We start from the raw sequence: 27,743 nt of genomic DNA on the forward strand, positions 1-27,743 counted from the left end.
CAGGCTGCAATTGGGACAAATGTTTCCTCATCTTGCATTTGATGATATTTGCTAAAAGCTTGGTTAAGAGGGTGTGTTGCAGTTTGAAAGCCTTTTCTACGTCATGGCGATAAAGAAAAAAGGCTTAAATATGCAAAACAGCATAATAATTGGATGCAAGGAATGTTAAACCGTGTACTATACACAGATGAATCAAACTTTGAATTGTTCGGTAGCAGAAGACTACAGTATATAAGAAGAAGGGTAGGAGAGGCTTATTGCCCTGATTGTCTACATATGTCAAAGGCGGACATACGAAATATTAATTGTTCTTTCTTTTTGTATCATATTTTATAAATTTGTTTCTAGATATTTTTGTTTATAATATATGTGTCTATAATCCTAATTTTTTTTACTTCATTTTACTTCATTTTAGTTCAAAGTCCTTTATATTTTTACAATAAAATCAAAAATATCTATAAACTTATGGTGGGCTAAAACTTGTTCACAGTACTGTATATATATATATATATATATATATATATATATATATATATATATATATATATATACATAAACATAAACATAAAACCAACTTCTAAAGTTTTATATACACATACACGCATGTATACAAACATATATGTATGTATGTATGTATGTATGTATGTATGTATGTATGTATGTATGTATGTATGTATGTATGTAAAAAAAAAGCTTTAGAACTTAGAGATATAGCTGCTATTTAAATGGGAACTTATATTATTGTGTTATAAACAAGTAGTCAACAATGGCAGGTAAAAGTGGTTTGTTTAACCTTTAGAAATTTATTCTCATTCAAAACATTCAATTGCTTTAGTCAAAAGGGTGGAATTTAAGTTTTTTTATTTTTGTTAGATGATGTACCGCCTTTAGAGGATTTAACAGAGATGATTACCAGATTAAGTCCTTTGTACTCAAAGAGTACAAGTCTTAGCAAAGAGTATCTGGAAGTATCAGAAAATGAATCAAGGGAAAAGAAAATTATTGATTTACTTGAGACTTCATCCTCAAAAAAGGTAAATTGTATAAATATAAAACCAACTTCTAAAGTTTAAAAAATTTTTCCCTTTAAATTGACTACTGCATATTTATTTTTTTAATATAGTTTAAAATATTGTTGTCTAACAAAATGAACTTTGGCAAGTCCTAAGTATTTGATAAGTGTATGTTTAGATTTTGTTGCCATAATTTTGCTGAATTTTTTTTTCAATTTGAAGCTGAGTTTATTTCATCTTTAGAATTTGAGGAATAAAGATCTTAGAAATGAAAAATCAACTTATTGTGGATTTAAGAAAGGTTTCCTTTTGAGTGACAATAAAATATCAAACAGAGATGACGTTGAAAAGAAAGACGTCAAAGACAAATATGTTTTAGCAGAAGTTCAAAATGCAATGACAAGCAATATACCACCAATCTTCAATTCTACTGGTAAAGTCTATAATTAAATCACTTTTTTATAATTGTTTAAATTGTTATAAGATCTTTTCATATCTTTCATTTGCTCAAGTAGCGCAATTCTATATAAATGTTAAAATGACATGATTTTAAAGTTCTAAATGGTAATCAAGCATCTATTTGCATTGCAGGGTGGTTTCTAATAAAAGTAAATGAGCTCCTAGCTTTAGAAATTATTAAAAAAAGAAACACACACACAAAAAAAACAAGTTATTAACCTATTATCTACACCTCATCTAAATTCACTACATATCATATTATATATTATTAATTGCATAGCTATCCTACAGAATGTGTAAAGTTAGTGCAAACTGGTGAAAATAATGCATTTTAAATGCTTATGCTGTTGTTTTTTCTAAAGCTATTTTATCTCTTAAGCCTTTCTGTTTACTAACAAGTATAGAGATTAAATTCCAATTTTATGCATGGGTATTGCCAGTTTTCAACTCTACTAGTTGTGACTCGTTTGAATGACTGATTGACCATGTTTTTGGGTTGTTAGCATCTTCATCTTTAAGTCTTGGGATTGTTAAAAGCCGCACTTTTTGACCAAACAAACCAAACAAATTTACAAAACCTATAGTGATGCATAAAGTGCAGAGAAGATATTCTCGCAAAAAAATACCTTTACCAGTTGTTAAGTAATAGGTGGGTAAGAATACTGCCCATATCACACAGGTAATGTATAATGTAACCCCAATAAATTTAGCTTCATTGTAGTTTTTTGGAAAATGTCGTGTTTTAAATGCAAGTATTGTGCAAGCTACCATAAATATAACACTCAAAGTTAGATTTATAAACATAGACACAGGACTTTCATTTCCAGAACACTGAAGGGTAATGAAATCACTCTTTTCAGTTAAAGTATATGAAGCTATGGGTGTTTTTTCTGTAAACCAAATGCCTGCTACTAATATTTGAACACACACAATTGCTAGAACTGCTATCACATGTGATTGCGCACTAATCAGTACAGGGCTGTAAACTGATTTTTTTGCATAAACAAATATTCTATATATTCGACTTATTCGAAGAAACAGAGGTGCATAACATATGAGAAAAGCCATCCCAGGGAGAGCACCTCTAAAAATACACACTAACATTGAAGGATATACCATAAATGAAATTGGGCATACAAACAGCAATCCTATGCCCAGTAAGATCAAAAAAAATAAATCTTTTCCACATCTCTTCATTATTTTACTATCAAGGTGGTAAACAAACAAAGCTGTGAATGAAACCAGCAGACAAATTCCAAGTATAGCAAAAAGTAGTAGTACTAAAAGTAAGGAATCAGGATTTTTTCCGCCAACACTTAGATGAATTTCTGGGAGTTGATTACAGGAATTTTTTTCAAAATTAACGTTTTCTGTGTATTTACATTTTACACATGTATTGTTTACAGAAATGCTGTTTGATGGACATTTTTTACAAGTCCAGCAGCATCTTTCTTTTTCTAAGTTTAAATCATTTATCTTAATGTACCCTAAAGGACACTCATTACTGCAGGTTATGATTGGTGCTAATTGTGTTTCATTTGTGTAATTTAAGTAAAATTCTGGCATATTCTCAGAAAGTACTCTATCAGGTTGTAAATGCAACTCAGGCCTTTTAAGAGACCAACTAGCTCTCAATATGTTTGTGGAGTTTCCATCTACAACCATTAGTTGATGGATATCATACTTGACAGTCTCATAAATTCTCTTATATGGTACTTTAAAATCTTCTAGCGTACCATCAATATAAGCCATTCTTATAAGCATGTCATAAATATGGTTAGAATACATCTTTCGATCTTCAGCATCAAGTACACAACTTTCTTTTCCTTGCATCCAATTCATGGTATCTTGACAGACATAACTTAGATAAACGTGTATGGCATCAGCAATTGCGTACACTGCATCCATAACTGTGAAAACTGGAGTGTTAGGGTAGTAACCTACTCCCCGTGAAAATTTTTCATCGCCTAAAAATAGAAAAATAATGAAATTAGAAAAACATTTACTTAAATCTTGTAAATTTTGAAACATTCTGCGCTTATTGAATTTTAACCTAAAAAGTGATTTCTTTGTAAGTCTTGTTTTTTTATGAAAAGTACCGACCTGTACATTTTTTCCTATTAAAATCTTCTCCAGATAAAGAGCAGTTAAACACTTTCTGCCACGCTAACTTAAAATATAACTCAGAGTTGTTAGTGGGCTTGAGATTGGTAAAATATTCTTCAAATCCTGGCATTTCACGATACGCAATATCAATGCTTAATGTTCCATTCAAGATATCTTCTAGTCCTTCAATAATTTCAACATAATTTGTGCAACCATAAATGCAAATTAATACGAATCTTTTGTACATAAACTGACTCTTCATAATTGAGAATAGTTTTTTCGTATCTTTCTTGTTTGTGAAAATGACCACTCCTTTTAATCGTTTCTCTTTGTCTGTATTAAGTACATCCAGAGTTTTTTCGTAATGTTTTAAAGAAGGGTTGTTTGGTAAATCGATCTATCATATTAAATGTATAGTTTTATGTAAAAAAAGAAAAAATATTCACGTTAATTCATCCTATAAAAGTTATAATAGTGACATAGAAATATTGGGAGGAAAATTGAGAATTTCTCAAAAGGGAGTAACTTTTCTATTCATAAAGAGATTTATAGATTTTCTTTTTTTTGGTCTTTTTCATAAAAGATGCAAAAGGGCTGATCGTTGTCTTATTTTTTTAGCCAAGCAATTATATTGATAATTTCCAAATAAAATTTCTTACTTTTTCTGCCAAACACACACCAATTGTCGGTAATTTTGCAATAAAATGTCTTGCATCGCTTTCTCCGTCATAGCCGTAAGAACTTACCACTGCTAAGTAATTCCACTTTAAGTTCTTGATAAGATCCAGTGCTACCTAAACAAAATCAACACAAAATGTTCTCTAACGGTTTCCGGTTGTTTTTCGAAAAAGGTGGGATAAATATTAAAGTTTGAAATGATTGGACTTCAGAAAAAGATTTTAAATTTCTTGGTTTTGAAAGCTTTAGTTTCAAATTAGAAACTTGTTTTTAATGATTATCTTAAAACGAAAACACTTTTTTTTTTCAAATCTCTGTTAAAGTCTCTGTTTAAATGTCTCCGGTTATTCAAGACCTAAAAAGTTATTTTTAAGCTATCCCGAGTTAACAGTATAAAATCAAGTTCGCCTGATGGAATTACATTCACTTTAAGAGTCATGAGTGTTACCGGTAAAACTGAAATGAAGCCTCGAATCCACTTCAGTTTTATTGGCAGTTAAATATCAATCATAACCTCTAGAAACTCACCCTGGGTTTAGCACAATTTTTACAGGAGGGTCTATAACCAAATAAAACGTTCATTTAATAGACGTTGAAATTTATGGAACTTATAAGTATATTACTTAATTTTCGAAATGAAATTTATAAGAATAAGTATTAGTTCCAAAAAATATGTTAAATTTTTATGAAGTAACACTTATCTATTCATTTTCTTAAATCCAACTTGCGTTGAGTTTAAGAGAATAAAAGAACTCGTCGCAACTGAAATAAATTTAATGGCTTACCTGAATGCGGAATTTATCAGAGGGAACTGTTCTTAGCATATTTTCATGATTATGATCACTAGCATCAAAGTCGCTGTATGTTGCACCATAACTGATTGTTATTTGACTAAAAGTACCGGTTAAAATGCTTCCTATGTATGAAGTTTCGGACGAATATGGACCGATCAGAAATGGTACTTTTTCTTTGAAGGTTGCCAAAATTTTCTGACGTACGTCATTTATTTTATCTACATTAAATATTTTTTTGATGCCCAGCTTGTAGCCGTGAAGGTAACTGGGATCGCTATTGACCTATTTTTTAAATAATGCAAAGAAAATAGGAAACGAATTCATAAGATAATCAGAGAGAAAGCTTTTAATATTATAATAGGTTCATTTGAGTTTTTCTGCATTACTATCATGTACTAGTGAGGTATATATCTATATTCGTCGATCTTAAATGTAATAATTTGACTAACCGTTTTTATAGCATACTTCATTGCCTCAACCATCATTAATCCTGATTGTATATTTGTTTCTTCTTCGGTAGTAACTGGGAAAATGCCATTAAACATAAACGTGCCATTGCCTGAAATGTGAAAAAATTCAGGTAAATAAAAGAGCAGGTAAATGATTCTTGCAAAAGCAGTATAAATGTAGTAACTTGTGCAGTGACTTGTGCAGTGAGCTGTGGTATCGAGTCGTATAAGCCGTTAAAGTATATGTTGATTAATGAGAATAAATGTAATTGATTTTTTTTTAACGAAAAGCATCAATACCAAGAACAATCCTTCCAGCGACAAACTGTGTAAGGGTTATGATTAAGATAAACGCTGAATAAATTGTGAAGCCTTTCATTCTTTGATAACTAAAAATTTAAAGTTATTTTGTTAAAGCAAAAAATCAATTCCTTTAAAAACTTTAAAGAATTTTTTATTCGTGTTTTTAACTTTAAAAATTTTTTTTTCAATTTTCATATAAACTTTCATTGAAAAGAGGATCGTTTTGCTTGTTAAATTTTATTCTTTTACTAATTTATGTTGTGAGGAGGAAGAATTTAGTCAAAAACAACGATTGGGAAAAGACGTGTACATGAAGATTCATCAACCCCTTATGTAAATAAATGATAAGATAAGAGCAGAATGAAGAAAAATTAAAAACAACTGGGAAAAGACGTACACACAGAGACTTAATCAACCTGTCATAAATAAATGAGTAATAGGTATTACTACCAAAAACAAGCAAAAAATATAAAAGTTCAAAAAAAAAATGAAGTTTTAAAGAGAGTTTTTAAGGGAGTCTTTTAAAGAGAGTTTTTAAGCTTTTTGTAACTTCGTTAACGTAATGAATAAAAGAGTGTTAACACTTAGAGCACAACCTTAACCATTTAACAATTAAACCTTGCCCTTTCCTAACCAAGTAGTCCCCAGACCCTCAACCTTAGCCCCAACCTCTACGATACTTTTATTTAACACTAGAGCCTATACCTCCCATACCTCCCTTAAGCCTCCTTAATCCATACGTAACCCTCAATAAAATGAAGCATTATATAAAAAAGACGGCCCTCACAATATCAATGTAAGTGATTAATGTTCTTTCTGTAAAGAAAAGTGTAATTGGAAAAGTTGAATAACATTGAAAAATTGAAAAAATTTGAAAAAAGTTGACATCTGAATAACATTTGAATAACTTGTTCAATTTGAAGACAGTTTTATAGTTTTAAGCGGTAACACATTGCCTAATCTTTTTAATATCATTTAAATGATCAGTGAGCAAACCTTATCCTTCTACATCTTTGCATCTTTCATTACTGTTTTTTTTTTCTTTTTTCTCTTCTAAATTAAAAGAATGACAATCTTCGTTTGTTTGGAACAAATAGAAAGAGGGAGTTGTTTAGCCGAATGATCACTTGGCTTCTTTCTTAAAATTCTCGAAAGTGACATTTCTTTACCTCGTTGGGATTTGAAGAAGAAAATTGATTGAAATGTGAAAAAAAGATTTATTTGATTACAGCAGGATAAGCAAACAGTTCAAATTAATTTTATTAGTCAAAAAAATTTTGAAAAGCTTACCTTGTTCAATCGTTGCTCGAATTTGTAGCTGCGAAATTAATAATAACCCTAATAAAAATAAAATTTTAAAAAAACTCAAGAAAATGCAAGAAAGTCAAGATTAAAAATTACATTTATTCACATACGTCAAAATGCATGCAGAAAAATTCATTTGACATTCAGTTTACGTTTTCCAATTTCAATTCAATTCTTAAAATTTTGAATGACTGGTGTATATATCGATTATATGACTTACCAATGCTGAAAGATGTATGACTCAAACTGCGTTTTTTATGAATTGTGTAGTCATTGTTTTATAGAGAATGCCGCGCTTTTATTATTGTTATGGGTAATTGCGACACTCCTTTTTAATAGATTCATGTCATTTCAACTGTAATGATGCATGTAAAAGTTCTTTTTTTAAAAAAAAAGACATTGCTGCTGATAAATTTTTTTACAGACTCCTAATTAGAAAATTTATTATGGTCTCTTGCATTAAAATTAACCTTTTGAACGGACTTAGTGTTGCGAGAGATTGGAAAAAATTTCAATCGCTGAAAAAATAGTTTTGCATTTATTAGTCACTTTCCTTGTAGCTTTATTTTCGATTTAGAATGGGTTACTGAGGACCTACTTGAGAAAATTCGCTCTCATCCAAATCTTTCTAAAAAGTTTTTTGATCCGCAATTTGGTGAGCTTATCGCTCAGTTTCATAAAAATCCCAACGAAATAATGACTAAGTGTCAAAGTAATGCTGAAATGCATCATTTTTTTCAAGAATTTTCAGCAATTATGAGCAATCATTTTATCAGTTTAGCAAAAGAGGAAAAGAAAAGAAAGGTTATTTTTTTTCTCTTTTCTGTTAGAGTAGTTTATAATTATTACTTCTCCTATGAAAATTATCTTTCTTAAATGTATAAATTAAACTTTTGGAAATACTGAGAAAAAGAAGATGAAAATCTAATTAAAGTTGTTTTTTGAATTTTACAGACAGTGATTAAAGAGCAAAAAAAGTACCAAAGTGGTGACGATGATAAACTAAATTATATACTATCAGATCCGGAAATGGTATCAATATTGCAATCCAGAGATATTCAGCTTTTGTTTACGTGTCTCAAATCAGATCCGACGAAAGTTGAAAAGTAAAAAATTCGTTATTTCTAACCCATTTTCTTCTACAACTATTTTATATTCTCGTTTATTACATTTTAAATGAAATTTCTTTCTAGGTTACTAAAATCTGCAGATTCTGTCACACGGTACAAGATACAAAAGTTAGTCGATGCGGGTTTGCTTGTAATGTCTTAAATTTATAAAACCTTGCAAGTACTTAAATCTCAAAATTTTGAAAATCCAGTTTTAAAATTCCTTTAATCCATCAAAGTTGAAAATTTTTAAAAAACGATTATTTATGTAAGTAATGTCAGCTTTTTTTAAAATGTTCATCTTTATTCCGTACATACAAAAACCGGATGTAAAGAGCTGCTCAGTTTTTCATTTTGACGAAGTATGATTTAAGTATTTTAAGAACTGAATTCTTCAATTTTAAGTAGAAGTATTTTCGATTATACTTATATTGAAACAATATTTTTAAAACTTTATATTTATAGAAAATCATATCTATAAGAAATGTTTTGTGCAAAAGAAAATAAGATATATCAATACGAATCTAAGTAAAGCTCTTTCATTATTTTTTTTCGGAAATTTCTACTTTTCTCTACAGTTAGCGGACGCCTGGTTAAAAAAAATATGAATAATAGATCTTCTTAAAGCATTTCTTTTTTTTCATATTTTTAGTTAAATTTAAGAAGATACGCTGAAGCAAATGCTTTAAGTTGTACGCTATTACAGTTTTAGCAACCTAGCGGCATCTTCACTGCCTCAAGAAATGAAGATATCACTGAGGTTGATCAGTGAGATCCTCAATTTTTCAATTAAAAATTTCATAATTGCTAAACTATTAATAATTAGTAATTATGAAATTGGTATTTGACGGAGAAGAGTTACTAAAAGTAAATTTCACGTGCAAACAAAATTTAATAAAATTTAAAAACAGTATTTCACAAGACTTTCAAAGACGCATTTATGATCATTAACACCCATCCCCTGCCCCAAAAAAGACACATTTGAGAAGATTGAAACCCATCCCCCACCCCAAAAAAAACGTATTTGAGAACATTACACCTATCCCCCATCTAAAAAAGGAAATGTTAGAAGGATTCTAGATTTATTTTTTTGTGACATGCGAATATTCATTGGGGATTCACACTTTTTTAATTTCTGAACTTTTTTTTGGATGATTTTGTTAGTTCAGCATTTAAAGTAAGAGCTTCAAATCAAAGCAAATTGTAAGTTGCAAATTATTTAAGAGGTGTTTATTGAATGGGCCGTGAGATATCGTCCAACCTATGAGCGTAATATTTATTAAGCATTTTGTCACGATCATATCATAATTGCCTAAGTCCTTTTTTCATGTTTTAAGAAAACTAAAAAGAAAAAATAACATTATTATTATTCTTGTTATGTCACTTGTTGCTCTTATTATGTCACGTGTCATGTCTTGTTATGTCACATGTAAGAAAGGAGAATTTTAAAAAAACAGCGATTAAAAAAGACATACACGCAGAGACTTTTTTACCCTGTCATGTAAATTAATAAGAAGTAGATTTAGCAACCAAGACAAGCAATAATAGAAAACTATAAAAATCTCAAAAATAAAATTAAAACAGTTTTTTTGGATGAACGAAAAAGAAAAATAAATTTCTAATGACCAGAGAGAGCTAACCCTTCCCTTTCTCAACCTTTAACCCTCGAACCCATACCTCGTTAAATCTCTATTAATCTTCGTCGCACATAAACTACACACCTCATACTAACAACGTCAACATAACCTAAAAAAAACCACCCTAACATAAAAAAACCAACCGCCCTCACACTTTATCATCATAAAAAAACCGCTCTTACATTGTTACTTCTTGTAGCAAAAATCTAATTTCTCATTGGTTCATGATTTAGACGAATTTACCATAATATTGAAGAATGTGTAAACTATACATTTCAACTACTTATTATCAACTCCTAAGAGATGACTTAGGTTCATTTAACTACTTACTCACTATTTAACACTTAAAAGATGTTTTAGGTGGTTGTGACATTACCGTGACGATTTAGGAATTATTTTTAATATACACATTAAGCTTACGCTGAAGTTTCTGCTTTAGAAGGTATCATAAATATTTTGAAGGCTTCATAAGTAAAATTGAGTTGTTCGCTAAGAGTAACTATTTAAAAAAAACTTTGTAGAACAACCTAGATTTGTTATTACATGTAGAAATCTTGTTTTTTTTTTAAAGTCAGAAATATTATATTTTTTTCATATTGCGCATATAAAAAAATCAAAAAATCATTAAATTTTTTCTGATTAAAAGTAATTTAAAGTATTATAAAATTAAAACTAGAAATTAAAAAAGAAAGTATTGACCTTACTATAGCATCATTTTCAAAAAATTTGTCCTTAAAAAATCTTGCATTAGGATGTAACACTAAAACATTACAAATAAAGATTAAAATGTTGTCAAACACAAAATAAATCAAAACTACGATAAACCAAACATATCCAAATGATAATTAACATCAAAATTAGTACTTAGAATATCTCCAACTAGGCACCGCCGATTCGATTCGTAAAATCCGCAAAAAGCCAATCCGACTTATTTTGCGGATTAAAACAGTCAGTTCGTAAAAATTTTTCGGATTAATAATCCGAAAACTAATTTACGGACCACAAGCGAATTTTTTTTTTGCGGATTCACTTTGCTGTTCGGATTATTAATCCGAAAAATTTTTACGAACCACTAGCGGATTTTTTTTTTTTCGGATTCTCTTTGCTGTTCGGATTATTAATCCGAAAAATTTTTACGAATCAATTTAACTTTAGTTCGCTTAGCGAATTATACGAATTACAATCCGATCGCGTCACCATTAAATGGTGTGGTCCAATAAATTACATTTTTATTATGTGCGCGTCCTATAAATAGTGGATTTCTTTTTTATTTTCAATCAGTCCTATTTGGAAATCTTAACCTACAACAATTCGCTCAACAGATCAAGGGCCAATGCTATAAACATAAAAAACGAAGTTTTTTCCGTAAAACACGAAGTTTTTGCCGTAAAAAGCGAAGAAAAAAAAAGTCCATTGCTATAAACATTCAAAAAACTCCGTTTTTAAGATAAAAACTTCGCTATTAAATCCAATGCTATAAACGAACAAGGGAATCGCCTTTTCAGATAAAAAATGCGTTTTTTCGAAAAAAAACTTCAGACAGATTTTTGATCTCAATTTTAGATATTTTCTTCGTGATTTTTGGCGGCCATTGTTGGAACAACGTTAGCGCTTCAAAATCATTGAACATTCTTTGTTTGTGTTTTTATGCAGATATTTTATAGATAAAGCTTAAAAGGATTTTGGTAACTTCATAATAAACTAATTACTTAAAAACTGCATTTAATCTATTATTCAGTTCCTTGTTGTGCTTCGCTAACAATGCATGTGTGAATTTAAAATTCCATACTTATTTATGAATGTTTTCGATAGTAATTCTGGTTAAACAAATTTTTCATAGTGTTTGACTAAAGAAAAGTATAAATAGTCGATAAATATGCCATATAATACACAAATACACAACAAAATAATACACAAATACACAACAAATAAAATGCTGTCTAAAGAACTTAAAATGTTACTAGCAATATAAATAAGAGAAAACAAAGAGGTTCTTCTTGGGAAGCTTAGTATGTTTTAATTAGCAAACTATTTAAATAAAAATATGTATTGCTACATTATATTTTATATATATGTATATATATGTATGTATATATATATATATATATATATATATATATATATATATATATATATATATATATATATATATATATATATATATATATATATATATATATATATATATATATATATTTCATGTTCTCAGAGACTGTCATGGAATTTTTACCAACACAATTTATAGTATTATACAGTGTAGGAGAAGCTATTTTCAATGTTAGTGTATTAAGTTAATAAAACTATTGGAAGTATATATATATTTACATATATATATATATATATATATGTATGTATATATATATATATATATATATATATATATATATATATATATATATATATATATATATATATATATATATATATATAAAATTGATATATACTATACATTACATCATGTTATCATTGTTAATTTTATATACTGTAATATATCTCTGCTGTTTTTGAATAGAATGATTAAATTGCCATTATTATTACCCTTGTTATATATCATTAGCACTGTTAGTAGTTTACTTTACATTAGTTTATAACTATTTGTATATAAACTTGAATGTAAAATCTTTATTTAGAAATATGATTGATTACATACTTATATTATGTTAATATATACTATATATTACATACTTATACTATAACATTTGTAAATATATATTTAAATATATATATATATATATATATATATATATATATATATATATATATATATATATATATATATATATATATATATATATATATATATATATATATATATATATATATATATATTTAAATATATATTTACAAATGTTATAGTATAAGTATGTAATATATAGTATATATTAACATAATATAAGTATGTAATCAATCATATTTCTAAATAAAGATTTTACATTCATGTAAATATATATATACTTCCAATAGTTTTATTAACTTAATACACTAACATTGAAAATAGCTTCTCCTACACTGTATAATACTATAAATTGTGTTGGTAAAGATTCCATGACAGTCTCTGAGAACATGAAAAAAAATATTTGTGCCAATAAAATGAAGAAATACCATTATTTGGAAAAGTACTGAAATGCTTTTATTTCGCTTAGTATAATGTTGCAAATCATCTTTAAGCCTAGTTTCTAAAAAATCTAATACAGCTCTTGGGACTCGATACTGCTCTCGAAAAACGTTGTCAGAAACATCTTCGTTAAAAAAGCGACCATTAAACTAAAATGATATTGAAAAACAAAACAAAAATATAATTTCTGCGCCTATTTAGTATGATTTCTGATTTTGTTCGATAAAAAATCATTAAAAAATATATATATATATATATATAGTAATTTTAAGTAATGTTTTAAACACCAACCTCTCGAGGCAATCGGTGGCGAAGCTCATTTTCTGCAACTTCGAAATCTAAGTCTTCATCCGAAAAAATTAAATTCATGTTTCTACTTTAATTTTACACAGATTTTTTAAACACCAAATACTAGAATTTAAAAATATTCATAAAAATAGAATAGACAGCACAGCATACTTAATGACTAATTAAATTCATTAAGTAGGCCTAATAAATAAAAGTTACAATAAAAATTACTATTATATTACTACTATATATTACGGATAAAAAAAGTTCGTGAATTTTAGTGACGTTTACGTTTTATGCTTTATAGCAATGGGCGAAAAAAATACAAACAGCGATAAATTCTTCGAGATTACGAACTTTTTTTCGTACGTGAAAAATTGCGTTTTTACGAAAGATTTTCTTTCTCGAAAAAAACTTCGAATTGTTTATAGCATTGGCCCCAGGAAATGAATTTGGAAAATGATTAACTTTCAGTGTGATTTTGACTTTTTTTTATTTCTTAACAAGGAAATCATTTCGTTTCATTGTATATTTGAATATTATAAATGAATAAAAATGAATCTTATTTCAAAAGCATTTTTATTCTGAATCCGTATAAATCCGTAAAAATAATATCGGTTCGGATTCCAATTCGAAAAAAGTTTTTCGAATTGCAATCCGATCCGAAAGTATCGAATCCGGATTGCAATCCGAAAAAATAATCCGAAAAAATTTTAACGAATTGTTTTCCGATACATTATTTTCGGATCAAATCAATCCGTAAGTAATTTGAACCGTTTAGCATAGATAATTCGGTGCACAATCCGCAAACCGATAAACAGTAACGAATCGGCGGTCTCTATCTCCAACGTGTTTTATTGCAGATTATGCACCTCATTTGCATCGATTTAACAAGATTGTTTTAATTGTAGCCTTATCTTTTTGAAACTTCACCATTTGTTTGATCACTGTCTACTTATAGTTTTCTTACGCCTCTATATAATTGTTGGTTGACTCCACCTATATCAATTTTAAACAAAAGCTGTTCCATCAAAATTAAACCAGTCTAAAATTCCAACACTTTCACAGCCACTTTACGACCCTTTTACGACAAAGCGATTGTAATACTCTTCAAATTTAAAGTTTTTAAAAAGAACTTTACTTCTCTTACTTTTTGCTTACCACACTGAAAATTAATTACTCCTTATTATTCATTACCAAGCAAATCAATTTTTCGAACCTAATTTTGAACGTCATCATCAGTTTTCTAACGGCTACATTATCATTGTTTTTCCTAAGATGTTTTAAAATGTATTCAAAGAAATAGGTTTCTCGTAGGTTAGATGATAGTCTTGGATTACATCATTCTTAACTAAAAAACCACCGTTCTCATGTCACGTAATTTTTTTTTACTTCTCATTTGTGTATTTATTTTTCGCATTTCAAAGTTTCAAAGAAAAACCTGAAATTTTTATAGTTTCAGTCCAGAAATAGTTGTTTTAAAATATTTTTTTATCATGAGGGCAGAAAAGAAAAGTGAGTTTATCAGACATGGTTACCGTGGAGTGATCTAACAAAGTCCTATGCTTTAAGAAAGTCCAAATTTAAGAAATGACAAATTTCGTATATATAAAAACATTTGCGGAAAATAACTTAATTGCTTTAACCCTTTCGCGACTGACTGCGCGTAAAATAACGAATTCGGATCATGAAAAATTGAAAGGCCATAAAATAAAAACTACACGTCAGAATACAACAAACGAGACCTTGTTTTTTTTGTTAGAGAATAGACCTTTTCATAGATATCTGCGACGGAGAATGGAGATTTTTCAAAGCGAGGCAGTGTTTGTAACAATCAAAACAAACTTATCTTTTACCAAAAATTTTGTAGGGTTTAGAGGTGATAAGTGGTGGTGGTTTCTCTATTTAGTTTCTAAAATTTAATTTTCATTTACTATGTTATTGTCTAAGGTTAACCCTCCATTTCTGGATTCTTTTCTTTTCTTGAGAGGCACTTTATGTATAGTATTATAGTTGTTGCCTAAGGTTAGCCCTCCATTTTTAAACTCTTTCCTTTCCTTCTTAAGGTAGTTATGGAATAACTTTTTAGTTTTTTATGTTTTTTTTTTTTAATTTCTTAATAGATATAAGATAAACTTAAATATAAAATAAAATACACTAATATAGTCAAAATAAAAAGGTAATTATTAAAGTAACATTAAGTAAAAAACACTAAATCAGACAAAGTATTTAAAACTCTTTCAACATCAGGAGTTATTTTTTGATATATAAGATATTTTTAATTTTTTTTATCTGTTTTCTAAATTCTTAGCAAAATTGCTGTAAAGGTAGTATGCAGCATCTTTACGCTTCTTCGCTTTACTTTACATGTCAGCTCTCTGGTACTTCCTATATATAATCAAATATATGATAACACTTTAACCTCTGTATCATTCTCTCCATATGGATTCTTTCATTTCCAATTTGTTGACTTAAAACTGTTTCCTCAACAGTAAATTGTTCTCTACCCCTTAAAAATGATGGTAAAACAAGATTAGCACCAAGTGGTCTGAAGTATTCTGCTTATGTAAAGCCATGGTCACTCACTACACTTTCACCTGGATTCCATAATGCTTGACTTAAAAATCCACTTTAATAACAATTTCTTTATCAGAAATACTCCCTGGGTAGGCATTTGAAATAAATGTAAATCCTCCCCCAGGTGCAAAACCTACTAAAACTTTAACTGCTGTGTGACTTTTGTAATCTGAATACATAATTTTGTGCATAAATAATTTAGATGGTGTTTCCACCTTAAACTCTACACAATCAATGATACACTTCACAGTTGGGAACTTTTCCTTCATTGATTGCAGCGTTGTTTTCGTAACTTGCTCCATACTAGGCCATATGCAGATTGATCCAAGTCTTATATACATAAAATTTATCCATGTATTTACGGTATTCGAGACTGTTCCTTCTGAAATGTTGTATAAAAACGATAAATGATGAAGATCAAAATTCCTGTGTAAACAAGTCAATGTTAAAATAAATGTATCAAGTGGCTTTGATGTTCTTGGACGTCCAGTGGATGAACTTATCTTTGTTTTTTTGTTGTTGTATAAAATTATGTTTCTTCCATTTTCACCAGGGTCTAAAAATTCTAAAACAACTTTTAAAATGTAATTGATGGAAAACCAGTATAATGATTACAACTTTTATAATTTTCCATAATATGATCAGTGAAACAAATGCAACGTACACCTAGAAATTCATTACTCCTTTCTAAATCAACCTTTAATATGTGGTTCTCCTTTTCCAGTTCATATATGAGCAATAAAGAATCTACTTCTATAACTAGCATTAAAAATGATGTTGATAAAAAGGAATTTACTTCATTTAGCGGCGGTAACAATAATGTTGATGCAGACGAATCGTCATCAAATCTTTGAAGTTGAGGCCTGCATATTTTCTTTAAACATTGACTGAAACTTGGTGGTTTTCTAGATGTATCTTCTACTAAAAAGTTATTCCATGAGTGCAATATCGGCCTAGCACCTTTTATAAGTCTTATCCGTGTACCACCAGGGGTTCTATGGATCATTTCTTGTAAGAAATCCTTTTGACATAATCGAGTAGATTTTGTTATTTTGAAACTATCTTTATTTTCTTGTCTTTTTATCAAGTTGCACCAAATATTCTTATCTCCAGTTTCGGCTGGAAATGTGAAAGAACTAATATTTGTAGGAACTCTAATTCCATCTACAAAATCATAGCTATATGAAAAACATTCATAAGAAGCACATTACAACCCAGATGATATTGCCATTTTTAAATATCGTTCATTTGTTATGATTGTTACAAACACTGTCTCGTTTTCACGGAATGCTTTATGAAAAGGTCTATAGCAGGGATGGCCAAAACGTGGCTCGTGAGCCGCATGCGGCTCTTGGAATTTTATTTCGACTCTTTTCGTATTAACTTTACTTAATCGCAAAACTTATTTTTTTGAAATGGACAAAGTAAATACTAACAATAATCCACTTCGCTACAACAGTAAGAAAAGAAAAATTGATGACGAGAAAAGAATATTTAATGAAGATTGGACAGAAAAATTTGCATTTATTGAAAAAGAAAATAAACCGATATGTTTAATTTGTAGTAAAGAACTTGCTCACAACAAGTCAGGGAATATTAAATGCCACTAAACGAAACTAAACATAAATTTTTCCAAGGAATATCCATTAAATTCAGATTACAGGAAAAATAAAATTGAGTTATTCAAAACAATAATTAACAATCAAATGAATGCTTCATCTTTCAGTAAAGAATCAACTATTTCTACAGAAGCAAGTTTTGTTATAGCATGGAACATTGCAAGAGTAAAACATTCTTACTCTGATGGAGAATTTTTTAAAGCAAAATATTTCAGATGTCCTCTTAGTTTTAGATCCTAAAAATAGCAAAATCCAAAGGTTAATTTCACAGATTCCTATTTCTCGACATTCAATTGAAAGAAGAATATCTGAGATAAGTGCTGATATTGAGCAGCAATTGTTGAATGACTTAAAAAACTGTGAAGCATTTAGTTTAGCTCTGGATGAATCAACAGATGTTCAAGATAAATCTCAAATGGCAGTATTTGTTAGGTATGTAACATCAGATGCAATTGTGAAAGAAGAATTACTAGATTTGGTTGAGCTAAAAGATACAACTCGTGGAGTTGATGTAAAGGAAGCTCTTGAAACAGTTCTACTAAAAGCCAATGCACCTATCAACAAACTTGTTAGTGTTGCTACAGATGGTGCACCAGCAATGGTTGGCAAACATGTTGGACTTATTGGTTTATTAAAAAGTGATCCTAAGTATCCAGAGTTCATTCCAGTTCATTGTTTGATTCATCGAGAACATTTAGTAGCAAAACATTTTAATTTTTCAATCGTTCTAAAGTCAGTGACAGAAATTGTAAATTACATTCGATCAAATGCTAAAAATCACAGACAGTTTAAAATCTTTATTGATGAATTGGATCTTGCTGACAAACCAAATGACCTATCATTTTACTGTGCTGTACGGTGGCTTTCAAGTAGTGATGCTTTATATAAGTTCGTAGAATTATTAGAACCAAATGAAATCTTTTTTGATTGAAAAGAAAAAGACTTTTGAAATTCTTGATGATATGAACTTTTTGCAAGATCTTTTGTTTTTGACTGATATAATGCAACATTTACAAAGTCTGAATTTATCTCTTCAGGGAAAAGAAAAAATTATATCTGATCTTGCTCAGACTATTTTTAGTTTTTAAAAAAAAATTACCCTTTTTCAGAGAGATCTTACTTTAAAAACCTTTAACCATTTTCCTCAAATGAAGAAGATGATTATTTCTAATCCTTCAATTCAGTATGATGACCATAAGATTGAATCATACAGGGAAAAATTACAGAATTTACTAGAAGACTTTCAAAAAAAGTTTGTAGATTTGCATGCACTTAAATCATCTTTAGGATTTATGATAAATCCTTTTTTAATTGATATTATTGGTGATGGTTGTCCAATTCCATCAAACATAGTTAAAGAAGTATCTCAATTTGAAACAGAACTATTAGATCTCCAAGAAGATCAAAATCTTCTGATGCTGCATAAAACACTAACTTTATTGGAATTTTGGAAGATAGTGCCTGAGGTTAAGTATCCCCTACTGAAAAAGATTAGCCTAAAATTTATTTCAATTTTTGGTTCAACATACACATGTGAATCTTTATTTTCCACTATGAAATTTGTCAAATCAAAGTATCGTGCAAATCTAACCACTGAGCATTTGTCAGAATTACTTAGAACAGCAACTACAAGTTTGAAGCCAGATTTTAAGAGACTTACCAGTAAAGTTCAGAATCTTAGTGCCTGATTGGAAAATTTATAACTTTGTAATTTTATTACTTTTTTAAAAACTTATGACGTGAATATGCTTCTTAAAACAATTCTATAACTAGTTTTTCTTGTGTGAGAGTAAAAGGGAATCAGATTTTTATTTAACTTGATTGAAATGAGTTTTTCGAACCACTCAAGACAATTTGAAATTCTAAACAAGCTTACATTTAAAGTAAAGTTTTTGACTTTGAAAAATTTTTTTTTTAATTTAGACATAAAAACTAGTTGTAAACATAAAATTTGTACACAAAAAGTTTTTTAGAAAAAGTTCTTTAGAAAGATTTATTTCTTTTCATAAAAATTTAAGTTTAACTTTATAGAGTATTTTACAGCACTTTCTTGCCACCAGTTTCTTATTTTTTTGTAAGGCAAAATCAATGATATATTAAGAATAACTAGATGTCTAACTGCCGTAAATCGGCAAAAGAAAAAGTGAAGCAAAAATCGGCCATTATGGGGGGCAAAGTCTTTACGCTATTTATAATGGCCGATTTTTGCTTCAAAAAATACGCGAAAGTTAGACATCTAGTTATTTTTAATATATCATTGGGCAAAATATCTTTAAGAAAAGAATGCAGAAAAATTTTCTTAACGAATTATTTAATGCGGCTCTTCGGTTCACGTAAGTATTTGAATGCGGCTCTCGTGCTAAAAATTCTGGCCATCCCAATGATATATTATATATACTAGATGTCTAACTTGCGGGATTTTATTGGACAAAAAGTGAAGCCACTTTTTTTGTTTACAAATTGAATCCGCCATTTGTAATAAGGGCAAAAACTATATCCGCCATTTGTAATAAGGGCAAAAACTAATCCGACGTGCTAAATAAAAGTTAAAAATACACGTTTTTGCCCGAATTAGAAATGGCTCCTACGGCTTCACATTTCGGATCGAAGTTAGACATCTAGTATATATAATATATCATTGGGCCATCCCTGCTCAAGTGTACTAAGGCGGCAAACCAGTTTTTTTCTAAAAAAAAAAAAGCCGATAGCTTTAGTTAAATTCGATTGCTTGTTTCGTTAATAACTTATGCATACCGCGGTAAGCTTCTGTACCGAGATTTTTATAATTTAAGATTATGCAAACCGTATTTGGCGCCAATGATTTTTATAACCAACTTTTTAAAAACAGTTCTGTTGCGAATGACGCGTAAGATAATTTATATAATAAATTTACCGAAAACTACAGCCGAGAATATTGAGGATATATAACCGAGTAAAATACAACCGAGATTCATTTTTATTACATTTGTCTTTGGCGCAACCGAACCATAATTTATTTATAAACTTTTATTACTTTTTAGTGAATACGATTGCAAAATGTTCTCATAAAGTACGTGACAAACGTTTTCACTTAAGCGTTTGTTATAAAAAAAGCAAAGTTTTCTTATTGTAAAACAGAAAAAATTGGGTTTTTTTTAATTTGTGAGTTGCATGGTAACTTGAAAGACTTTGTCACGATGTGGTTATATGTATCAAAGCTCAACCGATTTTCTGAAGTTTAATTTAGGCAAAAATGAGCCCTAGCCTTTGTGCGCGAACATGTGTTGCAGAAAATATTGGCTTTATTATAACCCCAACTCTGTCCTGGAGGTTGCTTATAAAATATATATTTTAATTGCATCAAAAAGTGCATTGAAAAATCTTTCCAACGATACCAAATATGTTGCTTTTTTTTTGGCTTTTGAACGAAATATCAACTAAAGCATAAATGCAGTTTTCGCTGAAAAAAACCTGGTTTCCCGCCTTAGAACACTTGAGTGGTCAATAGACTCTAATTTTTTTTATTTAAAAAAAACAGTCACGTGATCGAAAATATTGAATAAACAAAAGTATATAATTTCCTTATTTAATCTTAAAATATTAACATATAAATTCATAAACATATAGTTTTTAATATTAAATAAGATAGGCATTTATAGTGGTGATCAAACAAACAAAAAAAATCAACATCAATATCGCTATCTACATCACTATCATCAAACAAAATATCAAGGATCTCATTCATGTCAGTATAACTTGTTCGCTTTTTAGCCATTTTTCAAAATTAATTTTTGATCGATATATAAATGCAAATGACAAACGGTTCGAAGTATCAACTTAAAAAAATATTTCTATTTCAGATATATATTTAATGTTTTCTCAAGCCCATATATTCAGGAAAATTTAAAATTGATGAACCGCCAGGCGGTTCACACGTCATTTAGAAACAGATTTTATGCACCGTGGTGCGGGTCACGCGTCAGCAAAGGATTAACTAGATATCTAGTTAGATTAACTAAGTTTTTTTCTCTAAATGTTTTTTTATGTATTCGAAATTTGTCATTTCTTAAATTAGATCTTTCTTAAAGCATAGGACTTTTTAGGTCACCAAGGTACTTTCTTTTGAAAGAAAATCTTTCCACACCTTATCTCAATATCTTAATGTGGCAAATGTTAAAGCGGGGCATCGAAATAAACCGGCACAAGCATGGACACTAAAGGAATAGCCATGGTGCAAAAAGCATAGTACGCACTTTAATGTACATGTTATCTTAATTGATTAGACTCATTCTTTTAACTTGAGGTTTAGAAGTTTTTTAGACGAAATGTGATTTTTTTATTATTCTGTTGAATATTTAAGTAAATGTTGTATATACCTGGACTAAAATAAATCCTATTAAAACTTTATTATACAACTGTTTTATCTTTCTTTTTTGGTCAGAATGCAAACCACAAAACATATTGCAAAGTATTTTGAAAAATAAATAAAACATAAAATTTCTGGGCTTTGATTTATATTTTCATTTAAACCTTATATCCACAAGATGCACGACGACCTCGAGCTCTTTCAAATTTTCTTCCCTTTGATCGAACATATGGTCTAAAAATGATAGTCACAGAAAAATTAAGTATAAAATCATTTGATTACACATTATACCAATTGTTGATGAAAAAAGAAAAATACTTTGCTCCCTGATCAGGTTAACGAGATATTAAAAACTTCAGTATAAATCAGAAGTTTATGATCATTGCTCATCAAATCAGGAGTTAGCATTAATTAAAAAAGATCACAAAAAACAACTTACTTAGTTGTACTATGAGGAACACCAGGAGCACGACCCATATGCCTGCATGCTTCACGGCTCTTTCTTGGTCCTTGTAAAAGCAATGTATTTTTACCAGTTGGGGCACAAAGTGCAAGTTGATCAAAAGTAAGAACTTCACCACCACTTTTTAGGATTCGAGTACGAGCACCTTCTGTTAAACGAAGTGCACACACCTTAAAATACAATTAACTCCTATTACATCATAGCTCCTGACGTTTAACAAGTAAAAATTAAAACAAATTCATTAAATTAACAAAATATCAAATTGTAAGATCATTAAAAACAACAATAGAAAAAAAAAAAAAAAAAAAAAAAATCAGTTTTCACAATCTTCAGCATGCAAATTATGAAGACCGTCGTGAAAAATATCATCATTTTTTATAGATAAAATTCTTAATTCATATTCCCAACGATTAATGATTAAATCAGTTTTCACAATCTTCAACATGAACTTTATGAAGACCGTCGTGAAAAATATCATCATTTAACAAATATTTATTAATATAAGATTTTGTTTAGCTCACTTCAACAGCTGTAAGTTGTTCTAACAGCTTAGAAAGTTTCTAAAGTTTAATATCTGCATAATGTTCACTGTTCATTTCAGATATTCCATGACAGGCGATTAATGCAAGGTTGAGGTTTAACAAAAATATCATTCAAAAAAACTTAACTAGTTTGTCACAAGTTTGAAATAAAAGCTTTAGTTGTATCTTAAGTAAAATATTTATCTTAAGTTCATTTTAATAGCTGTAAGTTTTTCTAACAGTTTGTTAAATCTTCTTAAATTCAATGTTTGCATGATGTTCACTGTTCATTTCAGGTATTCTATGACAGGCGATTTATGCAAGGTTTAGACATCTTAGAAAACAAAACCTCAAAGTTGGAGTATTAACAAAGGAACAAGTGATTTAATACTAATATTTTTAAACATTTGTTATTTCATAGAATAAACTTTTTTAGGTAAAAACATTAGGTATAGAAGTCGCCATAACTTGTGAAGCACTGACCTATCAATATTAAGGTAAATATATTAATTAAACTAATGTCTTTCTAAATACACATTTTCCATAAAAAGGAATTAACTTGTTCAGATTATTTTCTGCTATTGATGATCTGTTTTAAGAAAATCAGCAATAATATGAATCACATATCTCTTGCTTTTAAAAATTACAAAACAAATTACTAAACAAATATTAAAATATGTAATTGTTTTAAGAGATTTGATGTGTACAAACATAAAAGCATGTGACATTCAGTATCTTAAATCAATATATGCATGAAATTTTACTGTCATTTCAATCAACTCAATAACAGTTAATTAATGCATAATGGGCAACTACTATGACAAAATAGTATACAAAAATGAGATCTTCCTTTTAGAAAAAAATATCACTATGCTAACTTCAAACAATTCTTTTATAACTTTTCACAATGATAATATGCTAGTCAACATTCTGACTAAAACAAATTGTACAGTTACAAAATGAAAATAAAATCGAAAAGCTATTCTGAGCAATTCTTAAAAAATATATTACATGCATTTGATATAACAAATTTTATCTACGTAAGTTGGTATAAGTGTAAAAGCTGAGTAACTTAGCTTAAGAAAAGAATCAAATATTAATCTCTAACTACAAGTCCACATAAAAGACATGAAACTAAGAAAACTTACACTATCAGTTTCATTTTTAAACCGAGTGATATAGTTTTTGGGACACTAACCTTCAACTTGGGAACCTCAACAAGTCTCACATCATCAGTAATTGTTCCAACAACAACACAAATCTTGCCTTCTACCCCTGGTTTTCTCATCCTTCTAGCCTGTAAATTTAGAATTTAGTTATCAAATACTTTAAATATTTTCAGAAAGTTCTCAAGTTTGCTTGATTAACATTAACTATAATTATCAAGGAAAATAAATCATTTTTAAATTTTATACCAAGACATCGAAATAAATCACACCTCTAGATTTACTATGAGATTGTGATGAAATCATGATTAAAACTGATAGCATTCAGAAAATATTTAAACACAATTATTCACACACTTGACTGCTTTAAAGATTAGACAGCTAACAATAAACTTCAACTATTTTAACTTAAAAAATTAAACTAATAACTTACGATTCTGGAAATAGATACTGGAGGTCTATTTATCTTGCTCATGAAAAGTCTTTTAAGAACAACTTGGTTAAATTTTGCATTCGTTCTTCGTGCAAGAAAACGATACAACTGAAAATATTTAAAAACACTTAGCACCCCATTGCAATAACAGGTGACACATTTATGGATTGTATATGCATGACATAAGAGTGAACCACAATGTGACAAAGGATTTTAGGTCATAGATTTTAAATTAACCAGATTTATATGCATTACATAAAATAAAGAGACTATAAGACAAAGAAAGTATAGACCCTATCAATTTGTCTCACCTTTACAAGTAAACGAAGATAAGGGTCTTGCGAGACGGGCTCAGTTCTTCGCTTTTTTTTGTCATATCGATGGTTAATGTCGATACCCTGAATACAATGAATGAATTTTTTATATGCGGAAAACTCAACTTTTTAACATCTGATACCTAAGATTATAATCGATACCAAAAGATTTGAACATTCACGCAACTACGACAAAACTCACCATTTTGACCCAAGTAAAGAAATAATATAGATACGACGACCGCAATTTGTAATTCCGCGGCCTGATTTCCGATAAGCTATACTTCAAACCCTCAAAACATATTCATACCAAAATAAACAGCTTTTGACTACTTCCAGGGGTGGGCTAGAGCCGGGATAGGTCCTGTTCGGTCCGGCTCGCGCGAGCCGGTTGTTAAATTTTTTGAAACTCGGCGAGCCGCTTGTTAAATTAACCCTAAAACCAAAAATAAGCCATTTTAATAGTATGTTTATGCAAAATAAATATTTAATATATATTTGAATAATTTCAATAAATATTTTGTTCAGTTGTTTTGTGCAATAAATGTTTTGCTTTGTTATATATAATTTATACTGTACAAAAATTAATGAAGACAATGTACGCATTTCGCGAGGTTAGAATTATTTTGTTCTATCTCCAAGTTTTAAACGTTAGGAGAAAGTTTTTGATTTTTTTCTTAAAGCAAAAATTATTTAAAATTTTATCTTTAATTTTTAAAGAAATAATAACTTACACTTTACGTAATTTATGTTTAAACAAATTATTTAGAAAAAAATTTCTAAAATTAGGGAGCTTAGGCAATTTTTATAACCAATGTAAATCTTTTTTATTTAAAATGCATCGGATTCCTTAATATATTTAATTTTCAAAATGGTTTCAACCACTTCTGTAGCTTATTTAGTTCCAAAGATATTCGTGTTTTAATATTTTCAATTCATATACATTTTATGAAATATTTCCGTAAAGTTTCTCGTTAAACTTTTGAGACCGAAAAAAAAAACTTTATCTTTTTTTTTTTCTTGCATAAAAAGTTGCGTAAACAATAAAATATCTAAAGACGGGGGAGATTTATAAAATTTCCACTTAGAAAACAAAAACCCCACCCTATTAGACTACCAAAAACAAAACAAAAAAACTGATTGACATAATAAATAAATAGTTGCAGAATCTATTTTTATGTGGGGACGAAAGAATTAGCTTAATTTACTTGTATATAAACAAAACTGAAACATTTAAAGTTAAATAACTTTATCAATTCTAAAGCAAAACAACGTCCCCAAAAAAATTATTGTAGTGCAACCTTTTCTAAAAAAAATAACATCTATATATACATATATACTATTTATTTTCATGGGTGGGTTTTCATTCTTCGACACCTACATAAAATCATTTGTTGCGTTTTTTGGACGAAGTTTTTCAAAAGCGTTCGGTATTTTTTTTCCGCGATAAAATGTCACGTGACAAAACTCCCTACTAAAATGTAGCGTATTTTAAAAGTAATCATTACTTACTAAAATTAATAACTCATTTTCTCCCAACTTTTAAAATAGGAGATACCCAGCTAACACAAAACGCTCAAGAAACGTTCGTAGAACGTTAGAAACAGTCGGGCACGTTGTACGAACGTTGTAAGAATGTTTCTAACGTTCTTTGAACGTACTCGAACGTTTTTTGTTAGCTGGGTAGAACAAAATAATTCTAACCTCGCGATTTACCGTTTTTTTTTTTTTGTAATAGTAGCGAGCCGGTTGTTCAAAATTTGGCAGCCCACCCCTGACTACTTCTTTTATGACAGTAACGTCTTTTATTACAGTAACGCACGTTCGTCAAATTTGGCGAGTTCGATTTTTTCAAGTTTCGATCAAGTTACACAAATTTATCAAGTTTATAAATTTTAACGAAGTTATTTAACAAACACAATTTATTGAGAATATTGATCAATCCAATACTAAATAGCCATGTTATTAACAATATGTTTACATCATGTTAATATCATGATGATTCAAAAAGTTATTTGTATAATGTTAAATTAAAAATAAAAATCGGCTTGGCTGAAAAACGAATCAAAAAATACTAATAGTTGATAATTGCAATGACAGTTCACTGGAGCTGTTCTTAAAGTTAAAGAACATTATTGTTATGGTCAACTTTTTTGTCTTAGCGAGTCCAACATTCAAAAAAAAAAAAGTTTTTAATATAATCAACATAGCTCTTTTCGTTTTCCTTTATTTATATTTTTTTGTATCTATTTTTTTAACTAACTTACCTTCTAAAAATATTGGACAAATATGAAAAAACTAAAAATATTAATGATGAAGTTTATGAAATATTAAACTTGAACAGTTCTAAAACTGTGTTTGTATTTTTTGTCGATAGCTTTTTGCTTTAAAGCCTTTGTCACACTAGCAAACTTTTGCAGCTTTATGTAAGCAATGTTGAAAAACTTGTTTATATCCGAAAGTATATTGACTTTGTCAGTCTTTAAATTTTCAGTATTGGATTGATTAAAAAAAAATAAATGATAATAATTCCAGTTTAAAATTCCCTATCACTAGCTAGGTGTACTTTACACTTTAAACTCAGAGACACCATTTTAACACCTTCGTAATTTTCTTTGAAAATTAGGGAATAAACCAAAGTAGATGGAAATTTATTTCCATTTTGAAGAAGGATTGCTTTAAAATAATGTATACTCTAGAAAATCTTAAAAAAAAAAATAAATCTGTAAAAAAAAAAACAACTTAGAAGGAATGGGTGAGAATTTTATTTCTTCAGACAAGCCTTCATCATCATTACAATATGAAACTTAGTCTTCTTTAAAGCATGATACTGTCTTTGAACACTTATTAAAACATTTTTATACAAATTCCACTATTTCAACGGAGAAGCTAAAACGAAATCATATTTACCTCAAAACTTAGCTTGAAAAATATTTCTTTCTGTTTCCCTATTCCCTTTTCTTCATGTGCATTAACTTATTTTAGAAAATTTTTTAAATAATTATTTTTCAATTTTGCTAAAAACTTTTTTTGCTTTCAATTATATTTT

At 28.8% G+C, this 27,743-nt stretch overlaps 7 protein-coding genes and 1 pseudogene across 8 annotated transcripts in view; 4 read left to right on the forward strand and 4 right to left on the reverse strand.

Annotated features, from left to right (window-relative positions):
* LOC149885926 (E3 SUMO-protein ligase ZBED1-like) overlaps window positions 1-14,071 on the forward strand; it is a 131,892-nt gene extending 117,821 nt beyond the window's left edge. The window contains exon 2 of the mRNA XM_090092448.1: window positions 13,731-14,071. The gene's annotated coding sequence lies outside the window, so the exon portion shown is untranslated. The remainder of the gene's footprint in view (window positions 1-13,730) is intronic.
* On the forward strand, window positions 651-8,749 carry LOC145184413 (uncharacterized). 2 transcript variants are annotated; one of them, XM_090093221.1, is made up of 6 exons: window positions 651-773; window positions 874-1,034; window positions 1,257-1,446; window positions 7,685-7,911; window positions 8,062-8,213; window positions 8,301-8,749. In XM_090093221.1, the coding sequence occupies exons 1-6, from the start codon at window positions 767-769 to the stop codon at window positions 8,377-8,379; spliced, it is 816 nt and encodes a 271-aa protein (XP_089949347.1). In that variant the 5' UTR covers window positions 651-766; the 3' UTR covers window positions 8,380-8,749. The 2 variants fall into 2 exon arrangements, with proteins under 2 accessions (XP_089949347.1, XP_089949348.1); XM_090093222.1 differs by lacking the exons at window positions 7,685-7,911; window positions 8,062-8,213; window positions 8,301-8,749 and adding an exon at window positions 1,605-1,701.
* Window positions 1,687-7,281, reverse strand: LOC145184401 (metabotropic glutamate receptor 3-like). The gene is made up of 8 exons (XM_090093220.1): window positions 7,218-7,281; window positions 7,093-7,140; window positions 5,800-5,888; window positions 5,500-5,609; window positions 5,042-5,332; window positions 4,238-4,372; window positions 3,576-3,975; window positions 1,687-3,439 (listed from the first exon to the last, which is right to left on the reverse strand). Exons 3-8 carry the CDS (start codon window positions 5,876-5,878, stop codon window positions 1,893-1,895), a joined length of 2,562 nt encoding a protein of 853 aa, XP_089949346.1. The 5' UTR covers window positions 5,879-5,888; window positions 7,093-7,140; window positions 7,218-7,281; the 3' UTR covers window positions 1,687-1,892.
* On the reverse strand, window positions 12,801-13,639 carry LOC149885935 (uncharacterized). The gene is made up of 2 exons (XM_090093895.1): window positions 13,260-13,639; window positions 12,801-13,117 (listed from the first exon to the last, which is right to left on the reverse strand). Exons 1-2 carry the CDS (start codon window positions 13,335-13,337, stop codon window positions 12,836-12,838), a joined length of 360 nt encoding a protein of 119 aa, XP_089950021.1. The 5' UTR covers window positions 13,338-13,639; the 3' UTR covers window positions 12,801-12,835.
* A 1,348-nt stretch (window positions 14,072-15,419) lies between the features above and the next one.
* LOC149885936 (uncharacterized) lies at window positions 15,420-17,040 on the reverse strand (annotated as a pseudogene).
* A 596-nt stretch (window positions 17,041-17,636) lies between these two features.
* On the forward strand, window positions 17,637-18,383 carry LOC145185919 (protein ZBED8-like). Its single transcript, XM_080061961.2, has one exon. It carries the CDS (start codon window positions 17,637-17,639, stop codon window positions 18,381-18,383), a length of 747 nt encoding a protein of 248 aa, XP_079918087.2.
* Window positions 18,384-18,609: 226 nt separating this feature from the next.
* On the forward strand, window positions 18,610-19,140 carry LOC145185920 (EPM2A-interacting protein 1-like). The gene has a single exon (XM_080061962.2). The coding sequence runs from the start codon at window positions 18,610-18,612 to the stop codon at window positions 19,138-19,140; it is 531 nt and encodes a 176-aa protein (XP_079918088.2).
* Window positions 19,141-21,928: 2,788 nt separating this feature from the next.
* On the reverse strand, window positions 21,929-25,130 carry LOC145184491 (large ribosomal subunit protein eL18-like). Its single transcript, XM_090092429.1, has 6 exons — window positions 24,897-25,130; window positions 24,692-24,778; window positions 24,381-24,488; window positions 23,980-24,078; window positions 22,237-22,430; window positions 21,929-22,031 (listed from the first exon to the last, which is right to left on the reverse strand). Exons 1-6 carry the CDS (start codon window positions 24,897-24,899, stop codon window positions 21,956-21,958), a joined length of 567 nt encoding a protein of 188 aa, XP_089948555.1. The 5' UTR covers window positions 24,900-25,130; the 3' UTR covers window positions 21,929-21,955.
* Between the last annotated feature and the right edge of the window lie 2,613 nt (window positions 25,131-27,743).

Source organism: Hydra viridissima, unplaced genomic scaffold (assembly GCF_058129835.1).
Source record: "Hydra viridissima isolate aposymbiotic clone 2 unplaced genomic scaffold, HvirCarnegie_v1 scaffold_7, whole genome shotgun sequence".
In the NCBI taxonomy this organism is placed as follows: domain Eukaryota; kingdom Metazoa; phylum Cnidaria; class Hydrozoa; order Anthoathecata; family Hydridae; genus Hydra; species Hydra viridissima.